General features: G+C 43.6%; 1 protein-coding gene across 1 annotated transcript in view; it reads left to right on the top strand.

The window, feature by feature from the left end:
• The first annotated feature begins 409 nt into the window (after positions 1-409).
• Positions 410-14,062, top strand: part of LOC144784018 (SCO-spondin-like) — a 1,726,865-nt gene continuing 1,713,212 nt past the window's right edge. The window contains exon 1 of the mRNA XM_078662721.1: positions 410-471. Coding sequence (XP_078518847.1) covers positions 410-471 — 62 coding nt within the window. The remainder of the gene's footprint in view (positions 472-14,062) is intronic.

Raw genomic sequence — 14,062 nt, forward strand, 5'->3', positions numbered from 1 at the left:
TTGTGTAACTCGTCATATGATTCGATTTCTTGCACCGAGCCATTTATAAAGGAACAATATAATCAACAGTAACAGTAAACTGAATTATTAATTGATGTAACTATTTTAAACGTACACATTTTCTTCAAGGGTACCCGTATACTGAAAGGCTAAATATGTATGTTTTCAGAGATATCTGAAACCCACCTGAGAAATCAGATGCTGAAAATAGAGATCTATTGACCACTTGCATGGTATGAACCATTGTATTGAGATGAGTGGAAGGTGGACGAATGGTGGTGTTGTGTGGACGAGAAGCATAAGTGTAGCTCATTACTAAAAAAATTCTATACTTTCACTCACAGGACCAGGGGGAGCTGTGCTGGTACCAGCACAGTGCAGCGCTGAGGGCTTGCCCTCACGAAGGGTGATGGCGGTGATGAAGGTTGTCCTCCTTCTGCCTCTCTGGGTGAAGATTGCTTTCACGGAGAGGTAAGTAATCCTCAGGACAAATTGATAGACGATTTGTTTTGTGATTGCTATAGTAATTGCCTTCTTTTTGAAGTGATCTTCACAGCCATGGTGCTGCTCTAGAAAACAGCTACAGGTTGTGATGTGGTCATGTTCACTAGACCTCTGGCGATGGAACTGCTAACAGCCCCTACACTACCAGTATATGAGTGTACTTCAATGCATTAGGCAGAGGATTTCTAGAATGTTATACCATGTGAGTGTGCCTCAAACCAGTCAGTGGATGGCATTTTAGAATATAACACCGTGTGAGTGTACATCAATGGAAACAGTGGATGGGTTTCTAGAGTGCAACATTATGTGAGTGTACCGCATCACCTCAATACTACCAGTGGATGGCTTTCTAGAATGGAACATCATGTAAGTGTACCACAATGAGGCCAGTGGATGCGTTCCAGAATGTAACCCCATGTGAGTGTATCACGATGAGGTCAGTGGATGTACTGCAACGCCCCCAGTGGGACCATTTCTAGAATATAATAGCATGTGAGTGTACCTCAGTGGAGCTGTACTTGGATTTCTACACTAATGCCATGCGATTGTACTTCAGTGCAGCCAGTGGACGGCTCCCTAGAATATAACACAATGTAAGTATACAGCAGCGCAGCAACTGGATGACTTTCTAGAATGTAACACCATGTGTGTGTAGCGCAATGCCGCCAGTGGATCGCTTTCTGGAATGGAACACCATGTACGCGTGCCTCATTGAAGCCTGCGGGTGCTTTCTACAATGGAACACTATGTAAGTGTACTGCAAGGGAGCCAGTGATGGCTTTCTACAATGTAACACCATGCAAGTGCAATGCAGCCCCATCAGTAGCTTTCTGAAAGGTAATATCATGTAAGTGTACCGCAACACCGCCAGCGGATGGGTTTCTAGAATGGAACACCATGTAAGTGTACCACAACACAGCTGTGGATAGCTTTCTAGAATGGAACAGCATGTAAGTGCAATGCAGCACCATCAGTAGATAGCTTGCTGGAAGGTAATATCATTTGAGTGTACCACAACACAGCCCTGGATGGCTTTCTAGAATGGAACAGCATGTAAGTGTATTGCAAACTAGCCTGTGATGGGTTTCTAAAATGGACCACCATGTAAGTGTACCACTACGCCACCTGTGGATGGGTTTTATCAGAATGGAACACCATGTACGTGTACCACACCGCCACCAGTGGATGGGTTTCTAGAATGGAACACCAAGTAAGTGTACCACTACGCCGCCAGTGGATGGGTTTCTAGAATCAAACACCATGTATTGAAAACCAGCCAGTGGATGGGTTTCTAGAATGGAAAACCATGCAAGTCTACCACTACGCCACCAGTGGATGGGTTTCTAGAAAGGAACACCATGTAAGTGTACCACTACGCCACCAGTGGATGGGTTTCTAGAAAGGAACACCATGTAAGTGTACCACTACGCCACCAGTGGATGGGTTTCTAGAATAGAACACCATGTAAGTGTACCACTACGCCGCCAGTGGATGGGTTTCTAGAATGGAACACCATGTAAGTGTACCACTACGCCTCCAGTGGATGGGTTTCTAGAATGGAACACCATGCAAGTGTACCACTACGCCGCCAGTGGTTGGGTTTTTAGAATCAAACACCATGTAAGTGTACCACTATGCTGCCAGTGGATGGGTTTCTAGAATGGAACACCATGCAAGTGTACCACTACGCCACCAGTGGATGGGTTTCTAGAAAGGAACACCATGTAAGTGTACCACTATGAGACCAGTGGATGGGTTTCTAGAATGGAACACCATGTAAGTGTACCACTACGCCGCCAGTGGATGGGTTTCTAGAATGGAACACCATGTAAGTGTACCACTACGTCGCCAGTGGATGGGTTTCTAGAATGGAACACCATGCAAGTGTACCACTACGCCACCAGTGTATGGGTTTCTAGAATCAAACACCATGTAAGTGTACCACTACGCTTCCAGTGGATGGATTTCTAGAATGGAACATTATGTAAAAGTACTGCAATGTGGTCAGTGGATGCCTTTCTAGATTGGTGAATAGTTGCTCTCTCCTTTAGTTTACAAACAACAGGAGAGTTGAGAATTCAGGCTTGTGAGAAGTTTCTCAGACCTGGGAACTGCCAAGATGGCTGTCACCAGTTCTGCAATGCCACAGTAGCATCTTCTGATGTCCCATTGTCAGAAGTATTTTGACACCCTGCCCTAAAGCTAGTTCTGGGGCCCTATCTCAGCTGGCGATTGTGCCCCCCCGTTTCAACTCGTGTACACCTCGATGCATTGTTATTTGGAAAATCTCATAACTGTGCGAATGAGATTAATATATTATGAGCAAGTGAAGCAGATCCATGGAAAGGTTAGTGGGCATGGCTCTCAACTAAAAAAGAGCTCATGGTTGCATCAAGCAGTTAGCTACCCAGAGACTTTGTTGGGATCTCATTAATGACATTACTCCATTAATGTGAGGAGGGCCCTCAATTTGCCCAGACTGAGTAGAATGCTTATGCGTTCGTTCTGGATGTGTCATCTATGCACCAGAAGCCTCTTTTAGGCGGTCTGTAGAACAAAGGACTGTGAAGGTTCAATATATGAGAAGTGAATGCTGCATTGCAGAGGGAAAATCCCATAAGATATTAATTGCTTAGGGAAAATGTATTTGCTTTTCATGTGGGACAGATACATCGGTTTATCTAGCACAACTATAATATATCCCTTTGGGAATAGTATGATATTAAGAGGCAGAATAGTGTGTGCTGATCTAGCACTGAATACATTCTGTACTTTGCAGAACTCTGGTTTAAAAACAGGCTTTGGTATAGAAACTTAGGGTAGACATTCATTCGATGGCGTTTGTGTTTACCCCACGTCTAAAACAGCGAAGGTAGGGCCACATGTATTTTTTGAGAGCCTCTTTCCAGAAGAGACAGGCAGGTCCTTGGAATGTATAGAAAACAGAAGAGTTCACAACTTTAAACAAGCAGTGGCAACACACATAGGTCTGGTATTGGTTGCAAGCATTTTGGTTCCGTCACTGCCTTTTTTTGTTTTGTCATGGTTTTTGCAAAAAAAGATTGTTGGGAAGCCTGTCGGCCTCTCATTAATCTTTAAAAGAATAGCGGAGAGTGAAATATTTTTTACGTTTCAAAAAGCACACATTGCCATATTAGTCCCTGGCACTGAAAGGAACTTCTATGTCTGTGGATGAGCTCCCATGAAAGGCAGACTGCTATCACTCACATTGAAGTTAGCTAATGGCTGAAGTGGATGACCCATTGCTTCTTGCTGTACACTCTAGTGTGTGGAAGAAACATGTGGATGACACAATAACAGACCAATGGATGAAGAGCAATGGCTGGAACCCTCTCTGTGCAAGTATATTATGCATGCAGTTTTAGTAAAAGCAAAATGTCTCGGCTAAAGGAAGACCTAACACGCCTTGAATATTTATCCATCACCGGTGTATTAAGAAGAAATGAGCTCATACTGGACTGATAAAGCAAACAGGAACCAAAGAGACTGAGACAAAGTGCCTGGTTGTGGCAGGTAAGGATAAACACTTCTTACATTTATTTATTTATTAGTGATTTTTGGAGTACCACGCTGGACACCTCAGAGCATTTAAGCTGGTGCAATCCATAGAGTTCCCTCTGGCACTTATATGAATCTCAGGAGGAAAGGCTGAGTCAGGCTCGATGGGACTCAAATCTATAACCTACAGGTAGACTTTTTTGTGCAGTTGATATGTTTACACACTGGGGTACGTTACCAAATTAATACAGTGGAAGCTCGAGTGATATAACAGATCCATAGGCATTCTTTAGAGCAAACAGGGCAATAGAGTACCTTTAAGTAGGGTAAAAATAAACCTGTTATTTCAGTGCTAAGATATTGTTCAGTAAGAATGTGCGCTTTGCAAATACACATCACATGGTGTAACAGGATTAGGTTAAAGAAAGTACAGGAGTAAGGGCCATATGTATCAAGCCTTTTTGCGAATCGCAAAGGCTGAAATTCGCAGAAATTCGGCCTTTGCGAATCGCAAACGGCCTTTTTGCATGTTTTGGTATGTATGAAATATTCGCAAAATAAGGAATAGCAAAGATTTGCGATTCCCTATTTTGCCATAGCATTTAAGGAATTGCAATTTTGCGATTCCTTAAATGCTATGTATGTAGCATTTTTGGGTTGTGAATTATGGTTAAGAATTCGCAAATTACCACCAACTTGTAGTTGATGGTAACTTGCGAATTCTTCAAAAAATGCACAATTTGGCATTTTTGAAGGTGGCATGTGATGCAAACACATGCCCATAGGGCATGTATGTGCACCATATGCATACACATGTACATTTCAGGGGTGCAGCAGGGTGTCTTTGAGACACCCCTGCACCCTTGAAATAATTCTCAAATTGCGATTAGCAAATTGCGAATTCGCAATTTGAGAATTATTTCGCACTCATTCCTATGGGCCTCCTGGCCCATAGGAATGCATTGGAAATTATTCCTTAATTGCGAATTCGCAAAATGCGAATTCGCAAATAAGGAAGATTAAGGAATCGCTAAAAAATAGTGAATTTCTTCATACATACCATTTTGCGATTCCTAAATAGCGATTCCTTAAAAATCGCTATTTAGGAATCGCAAAATGGTTTGTTGATACATATGGCCCTAAGTAATGCTCACAAAGCATTTGAACGAAAAGTGAGAAAAATAATACGATTGAAAAGTGAGAAAGATCACTAGTGAGGATGAACCATATAATTCAAATTTACTGAAAACTTACAGGCATGTAGTGAGAAATTGATGTCGGTAAATGAGTTGAAAAATGAAGGCCTTAAGGCTTGTGAACAATTTCAACACCTTTATGCTTATATTAAAACAGCGTTCGTGTAAGCTACTGGCATGAGAAACAAGGTGCCTGCCACCTTTCTTCCCTCAACATCTGCAATAAGCTCCCCTCCTGACACTTGCCCTTACATGACCTACTTTTTTCTAGTAATATACATAACACTGTTTGTTTGCTGTCCTTTTTCATTTGATTTTCACACTTTCTGTAGTGTCTGTTGGTTATAGAATTTAACTTTTCCATTTTGTGAGGAAAGTGGTATATTATATGGTTAAGTTGAATGATCCCCCATGTGATACGGTCACAATACTGTCTTGGGTCCTGTCAGTCTCGTTTCTAAAACCTTAGCTCAACCCTTGGTAGCTGCGCTTCGAGCAGTCAGGCTTAAACAAAAAAACAAGCGTAAAGCATTTAGTAGTATGAAAACAACAAAATTAGAAAGTCACACAACACAAAGAAAATTCAACACTAATTTATAAAAATAGATCTTATTTTAATGAATTTTTAGATGCCAAAATGAACAAATTCGACCAGAGGGTTCTAGAGATATAGATTTTTAAGTAAAACGCAATTCAGAGCTTTTCACTCAAAATGTTTACAAGCATTGGTAACTAGCACAGGTAGCAGGAACTTGGCAACTTTGTTAAACTTTTGGAGAGTTGTGTTCAGGTACGCCGGCCCACTTTGGGTGACCAACTCCGGCAGGAAACAGGTCAAGGGAGCCATTAAGAAATTGTAGGTTGGTTACATTGTCGCCAAAGCAGTCTCTGGTCCAGCTCCGCTATGGTAGAAGCACCATAAGCTTCAATGGAGTGGTCCTGATGCAAGAGATGAAGGATGCTGAATGTCAGGCTCCTCCTTCCTGATATCTTCGGGATTGTGCTGATGCTATATGGGCTCCACCTCTCGACGGCCCCAGAGTCTGAAGTAAAAATACACAGACTGCCGGGATAGTCAAGCGAGGGAAGGAAAGGATGGGGACAGCAGGGAGGGAGACCTGAAAAGACAACAAAAGATACCAAGAACACACAATAAGTATTCATATATAACAGGACTGCCGTTGTCCCTCCCTCATAGTATAACATTCATTTTGCCCACACTCCTACCTGTAAAGGAAAATACTGATGCCTCAAATATAGGAAGAGATTAGGGTGATACCAGGGATTTTACCAACTGTAAGGGGAAACAAAAGAACACATTGGAACTTCTGATTCTGTACCTACTATTTCATCCTATGAGCTAGATTCTACAACATACCAAACACTGATTGTGTTATCTTCTGTAGGTAGACAAGTCCCACCGATATGTCACCCTTTATTTCTCTCTCCTGTGATTGGATAAATAGAAAAGGTTGTGGAGAGAAATCAAACATGAACAGCAGACATGGTTAATATATCCTTAACAAGGTCTGCTCCACTGGAAAGTTACTGAAGTCCAAAAGTATCCAGCAACTGCTAGGCTGACCAAGACATCAAGTAATCCGTGGGAAATCCAAGGAACAGTTTGAGCCCAAACCGTTCCTAGTAGTAATCACAAAGACAACAACTGCCCCGCAAGAGACCAGGAATCGAAGTCTCCTCCAACAGGGAAGTTTAACTATTCTTCGGTATTTCCCTGCATCAAGACGGCGGAATGCCAGACTCGGCCAACGGGCAAAGTGAGCTCGCTCAGCCGAGAGAGTCCTTTGCACAAGCAGGGAATTCAAAGACACAATTGCGGGCCGGATCAACACTCGCTAAGTGTTCCAATCGGCACAACAGAGAAACGCGTACCCAACCAAGAACGGGGTAGAGCGAGATCAGAATAGGACTCAAACAGGGGATCTTACCGCCTTTCCGGTAGATACCAACCACTCGATCTCTCCAGCAGGAATAATCGGCAGCAACGGTTTCCCCGGCAAGGGCTTTGTTTCCTGTTGCTGCGTGACTCACGTCGCAGGCGCGACGTGCTTCCCAGGCACGCTGGGAATCGTAGTCTTTCCTGCTATGAACCTCCGTGTACAGCGCAAGGAAGGTCAGCGCTTACCGGAGGTTCGAATCCTGACACTGAAGATGCTGTAGGATGCCACGGATGCTGTGCGGTCAACGGGGGGCTTCCTAGGGCTACTCCTCTGTCCCCAGTCTTGGTGCGGCGACTTTGGCCACAGGGTTGATGTCCCACGAAGTCTTGGTGAAGGCAGCAAAAGTCCAGTTACCATTGGTCTACTAGTCTCCGGTCACATTGAAGCCTGCAGTTTCTTTTGATGGAGGCTAGTGTCCTTCTTGGGCAACCAAACTGCACTCTGACCTCTCTCCTGGGTCCAGGAGACTCAGGTGCAACTTTTGAGCATTGGGACTTTGCCTTCCAGCTGCACGTTGGTGGTCAGTGGTGGTCAAGCAATTGTGGCTAGTGACTTGCAAAGGCAGACTACTTCAGCTTTTGTGGCACTGTAGCTGTAACAGGAAGTCAGCCTGACTCTTGAAGTTCACCTATCTGGGGCTTGGGATGCCTTTTCCATGAGCTAGGCACCACCAGCAGTCCTCTCTTTGCTTGCCCAAGAATTAGCAGGTGCAGTCCAGGAGTTGGTGCAGCCTTTCTTGCCAGGTCCAGGTAACAGCTGGGCAGTCATTCTTAGATTCTCCCTCCTGTGCAGATGTGATCTGTGGTCTGGGTGCCATATTTATTCCCAGAAAGAGCCCTCAGGGATGCAGCTGTTATGGCGAATGGGCCACCAGATCTCTTCCTGCCTGATGACTTCCTGTGATATGTGGAAACTAGCCAACCCAAAGAGCAAAATTCTGCCCTCTCCCAAGATGGCAAGACCCCCTCTCTCTGTGTGTGGAGCTTGGCAGTGCACCTTAGTGGCGTGGCTACCTGATAGCAACATCCCAAAGAGAAAATGGGTTTGACAACTGTTTTCCCCTTTCTGTCCTCGTTGCCCACCTGTCTACCAGAACAAAAGGGTTGTCCCCCTTTTGTGTGCCCACCATTTGCCTTTTAAGGGCCGCTTCTCATTTGAAGTGTGCCTCTTGGGCTCACATCCTGTGTTATCAAAAAAAGGGGGAGCAATAGAGGGAAGATAACAAAAAATAACCCGATTATAAATAAACACTGTGCACTTTCAGAATACCAGGGGCAGTCTTAATCTACCTCTGCCAAGGGCTGGCTTCACCAGATTGCCAGTCATGCCCAGTTCCAAGTGTTCTCGATTCTAATTCTAAAAAGTTTGTCAACTCACCGGACATCATCTCATATCATAAACAAAACCAGAAAAAAGGTGTGAAAGATCAGAAAGTACTTCACATAAGCATCACCAAAGAGCTGTTGGTTGGTACTCACCAGTTTGCTCACAATATCATCATTGGTAACTTTCATAACCACAAAGGAAGAAAAGATTGTGACCAGATTTTATAAGAGGTGAAAAAAGGAACTAAAGAAGGAAACGGATTGTATTGTCAATGCTTGTGTCATTCTTCAACCAATTGGACCCCGTAATGTGAAAGAAAAAAATTGCCTCTCCAAGCTAAAATGAGTTTTGACTCACTGGCAGTTTTACATACTTTATTGATCGCAGTGATCGAACTTAAGTTAAAAGAATGGCATGTTAAGACCATTTCAGTTAGGAAAGGCTGACATGTTTCATTGCCTAATCACTTTCGGAAATTTCATCAGGGCTAGGGGACCGGTCTCCACCTCACTGATACTTCAAGCACAATCTATGGTGGTTGACTAACAATAAAAGAAAGATAGTGCCAAACGTATAAACACATATTCAAATGGTGTTTAATGGCAACTTTGCCAAGACATTTATGCAGGTAAACATGCGTAGTTATGCCTTAATTACCCGGTGGTTGCCAACAGAACTCATACCAGCAACACACTCGTGGGGGTGCACACACAAGTTTTAGCCATGCATCACCATCAGGAAATAGCAGCCGCCGATCGTCAGCCTGTGGATATATATACACATCGACATTCATCTTGAGTAATACATACTGCCAGTACCTCAAATATTCTCCCATGTTCTCCCAATACCCATTGAGTGCCCACCTCAAGTCCTTATCTACATCCTTGTAAGAAATGTACCACACCATAATCCTCGAACAATAAAATCGTTCTCGGCTTTACTGAGTGACATTACAGTCTGCTGGGAGCTACCAACTCCATTCCCCAGGCACTATATGGTAGTCACCAATGCCTACGGACCTACAGAGTTGTGAGTAACCATTAGTGGGGGCACCACCCCACACATCCATGTTCCCCTACTCTTACCACTATAGTGGTTGTCTCTACTGTGAAATCTTTAAGCACACCGAGAAACCTGATGCGCTCCTTACAATACGCGTCCCGCAGCCCGGAAGTAGAGCGGGACGCCCGTCCGCTCAGGTGGGTCAGCTGCCAAATCCAGCCAATCCCATGAGGCTAGGCGATTAGGTAGTACCTGCATCAAGCTGGACTCGTCGGGCGCTATCTTGGAGTGTTAGCTTCATGATGGAACAATGTGTGGGATTCAAAAGTAATTACGGTCCAATACAATTTGAATACCCTTCATTATTTTTTATATATATATACCGTATTTTCTGGCTTATAAGGTGACTGGGCGTATAAGACGACCCCCTACTTTTCCTTTAAAATATAGGGTTTGGGCTATATTTGCTTGCTCATAAAATGACCCCGGCGTATAAGACGACCCCGACTTTTGAAATGATTTTCAAGGGTTAAAAAGTCGTCTTATACGCCAGAAAATACGGTATATTTTTTGTAAACTTAAAAAAAAAAGCAAGGTACAGATCATGTATTAAAACTTCTTATTTGGAAAAACAGCCAAACAAGAAACACACTGCATTAGTAAAATAAGCAGACCCAGGCAATCGTATAAATGCCAGGGGGTGTGTGTAGGCATTGGGACACTTAAGCTTTTCTAAGTATATGTCAGATGATATTTGTTGGGGGCCTCTAAAATGGTCAGGGCTAGCCAATAGTCCCCAACACCTATACAGGTAACCTGAGTGCACAATGTGGTGCTCCCCAAGAGGGTAATCAGGGGAGAGATGGTAGAGTGTGCTACAACACCACGCACATTGCCTTTCCTGATTTATTGATGCTCCTCCTGTTTTTAGAACCAGGCGGTATAGTAACTACAGAACTGCTGTGTTTTTCATGACAAGGAGATCTCCATGCCGATGCCCCTGGGGGTTGTTACTAGGCCCTTGGTGTAAACGAACATGGACACCAACTAATGTATATATACCTACACCTTGCCCATCCCATACTGGAATCTCCATTCTATCTCCAAGGGGACATATTCCTATCCACACTTTTCTTGCTTCTCTCGCTCTATATGGTACAGACATATACTAGTACATATCTCACCCCAGCCTGTCACATGCACATGCCTCAGGTATGTCCCAGAAAAGGCAGGTTTCTATCTGCCCACCTTACTCCACTCAATGCAATCGTTCAAGTGTATTTGGTTCGCTTTTTCTATAAAAATCCAACGCACATCTTTACTGATCAATGTGTCCTCAACGCTGTGCACATCTCCCATTACTCTCTCCAACACTGCCCATTTCAGGTCCCTAAAATTATATTTCAGCTCCTGATAGTGCTGAACCAGTGGTGTAGTCAATTTCCCTGACTTAATGGTACTGATATGTTCTTGTATCCTCACTTTTACTTTGCGAGATGTTAGGCCAATATAATGCAATCCACAAGCACAAGTAAGTATGTAAATTACATTTGTGGTGTTACAGCTGCTGAATTTATTTTAATGCCATATTCTACCATCCGTCAGCTGGACATTCTTGGATGCCTGAGTGTGATCACACACAGTGCAACTCCCGCAAGGGAGGTGCCCTGATGGATGCCCTTTTCTGTTGGATATGACAGGTATGGACCAACCGGTCTCTCAGGTTAGATGCTCTTCCAGCTACAAACCTGGGTGGAGGCATTTTTGTCTGGCTTGTGTCCAGCAGTGCCCAATGCTTCCTAATGATCTGCCTAATACTGGTAGACAGGAGGTAAAATATAGTAACCACTGGTAGACAGGCTTCATTATGTCTTTCATTTCTTTCTATCAACGCCTCATTGGGGGCTGCTAAGCGCTCTCTTGCGTGCTCGTTTTATCACATCCTGTGTGGCTTCCTGCTAGCTAGGGAAAGGTGGCACCTCTTCCAATGGCAGGCCGCTATTGTTTCTTTAATGGCCGCTATTGTTTCTTTAATTGTTTCCTGGGAAGACGTGTATCTTCCCAGGAGGGCAGAAGACTGTCTTGTGGCCAGCATTGGTGAATGGCCACTGGAAAACTTGGTCAACAGAGTGGTAACTTTCTCAAGTTGCTTAATACTTAAAAGTTACCTCAAAATCAGGCTTTATTTAATGATTATTTTGATACTTTGACGTACCAACTTTAGTAGTACCATTCAGAAGTTAGCACAGCAAAGCTGTCAGTGTGTAACCCACTAGTTGCTAATGGGGACACTAGCCTCTCAACAGTAAAAAAGACAATTTGGGTTTTTTACTGTTAGGACATATAAATATATATGTCCCACTTTTTAATATACAGCACCCTGCCTTAGGACTTGATAGGCTTGTTGTAGGGTGACATATAGATTAAAAAGGAAGGTCTGGACTTTGTCATTAGTCTAAATGACAAAGTTGAGTTAGCAGTTTAAGACTGCTCTATCAGTGGCAACCTGTGAAACATGTTTTATTTGTAACAGCGCTACGAGGCCTTTGGGTAGTAATGCGCTTTACAAAACCCATTTTCATTTCATTTCATTTCATTCATTTCACACTCAGGATTGCACAATAAATGCTGCAGCCATAATGGACAACTTACATTTCAGGCCCTGGGCACCCCAGTACCATATACTAGGTTAAGTTATGCCATTTGGGTATAAGCCAATCAAACATTATACTAGTATGGGTCAGAGCCCTGGCACTGATGTGTGGTTAGCAGGACTCAGTACATTCTCAGAGTTGAGAAACCAGCAGCAAGAGTTCAAAACTTTGGTACAAAAAGAGGATTTTCGTTACACAGTTCCCTATTTTATTGTTTCAGTCTTGTTTAATTCATGCTTTATGTATGCCTTCTTTTTGCTGTGCCTAGAAGTCGGTCCTATGTCATTTGTTAGATTGGAACAACTAATGCACAATGCAATGCAATAGAAGAGGTGCAAAACAAGGAAGAGTCAGAGAGGGTCCTCTCAAATTGGTAGTATCATCTTGTCTAAAATAGTCTCTTTGACAGGCAGGGAAGAAGTCATTTCTCAGCATGCTGAGGATACTCTGCTAACGTTAAGTGGCAGCCTGCTGCCATTTTCATGGCATTCTTTCATTGGGGAACTACATCAGCTATGGTGGTGGGTTACACATACTTACCTTCTAGATCACATGGTTGATCAGCCGCCATTTCTGGCACAATGGCAGACCCAATATTGGTGCTAGGTGTGTTTCCGCTAGCGGGATGTCCAATCCACTCCCCACGCTAATTCTGGCAGATATGTCACCTGAGGTGCAGAAAGTGACTCTGCCTGTTACTCCCAGTGAGACAACAAACACCAACGACATGTTTTAGTCCTATAACTTTGTGTCGACAGTGTAGACAGTTCGAGCTTAGGTGCAGTATATAAGCCCAATAATTCCTAGTATAAACATTGTTAACCGTTTGCTACCCCTGATGAGAGGATATCTGTCCATGGTACTGTCTACAAAGGTCAGTGTAAGTGCCAATCAATTACCAAAAAAGTATTGCACATCACTGAGAGCTATCTCAACTAGGAGTTTGGCTCCAAACAACTGATTACAAGAGCTCCAGTCCAGGAGGATAGGGCGTGCAAATGTGGGCTGCATCTCCAAATAAACAGAAACATCAATGAAAGTCTGTGTAACCATTTGAGTCTATTAGATTATGCACAACTGTGCATGTGTGGGCAATAGTGCCGTTGTATATCATCGTCCCCTAACACATGCACCGATACTACATGAAAAGCCTATCAATTCCTAGATAAATTCTTTGTAGAACTGTGCTGTAAAATGCAGCACTTGGTCCCCCTTTTCACTGACTAGAAAGAGGAACTCATTTCTGTCATCCATGGCCTTTTTAAGAAATCCTAAAACATTGTAGATGGCGCTAACTTTCATCAATTACCTAGTTTATAGCACACCTAACACCTAGACCATCATACCACCCAGACTGGGAGCCTGACTTCCATCACCCTGACCGTTAAACTCACTTCCACCACTCAGATTTGGTATTCACTCCACCACCCAGGTAATTGAACTCTCTATCACTACCTAGGCTGTGGCACTCATTCCCATCACTGACTGCTGAACTTTCTACCAATGCCCAGACTTAAATAAACTCAATCCCACCACCCAGAGTTTGGCACTCACTGCTACCAGCCAATTTGTTGAACTCTAGCTGAAAGCTGAGAGCGGGGCACTCACTCCCACCACCCAGGTATCTCCCTACGGCCTACGCCCAGACTGCAGCACTTATCTCCACTATCCAGACTGCTGAATTCTCTTTCAACACTCAGACTGTGGAATGTGCCTCAGCCACTCAGACTGTAGAACTCACTTCCATAAACCTGTTTGTGGAACGTTCACTCACACATTCCAGAGCGAGAAACTCACTTCCAGGACCCAAAATGTGAAAGTCACTCAGAGCACCGGAGCTGTGGTAAATGCACTCCCACCACAAAGATTGTGGAACACACTTTCGTCACTCAAGCTGTGA

This window comes from Lissotriton helveticus, chromosome 10, assembly GCF_964261635.1.
Source record: "Lissotriton helveticus chromosome 10, aLisHel1.1, whole genome shotgun sequence".
Lineage (NCBI taxonomy): Eukaryota > Metazoa > Chordata > Amphibia > Caudata > Salamandridae > Lissotriton > Lissotriton helveticus.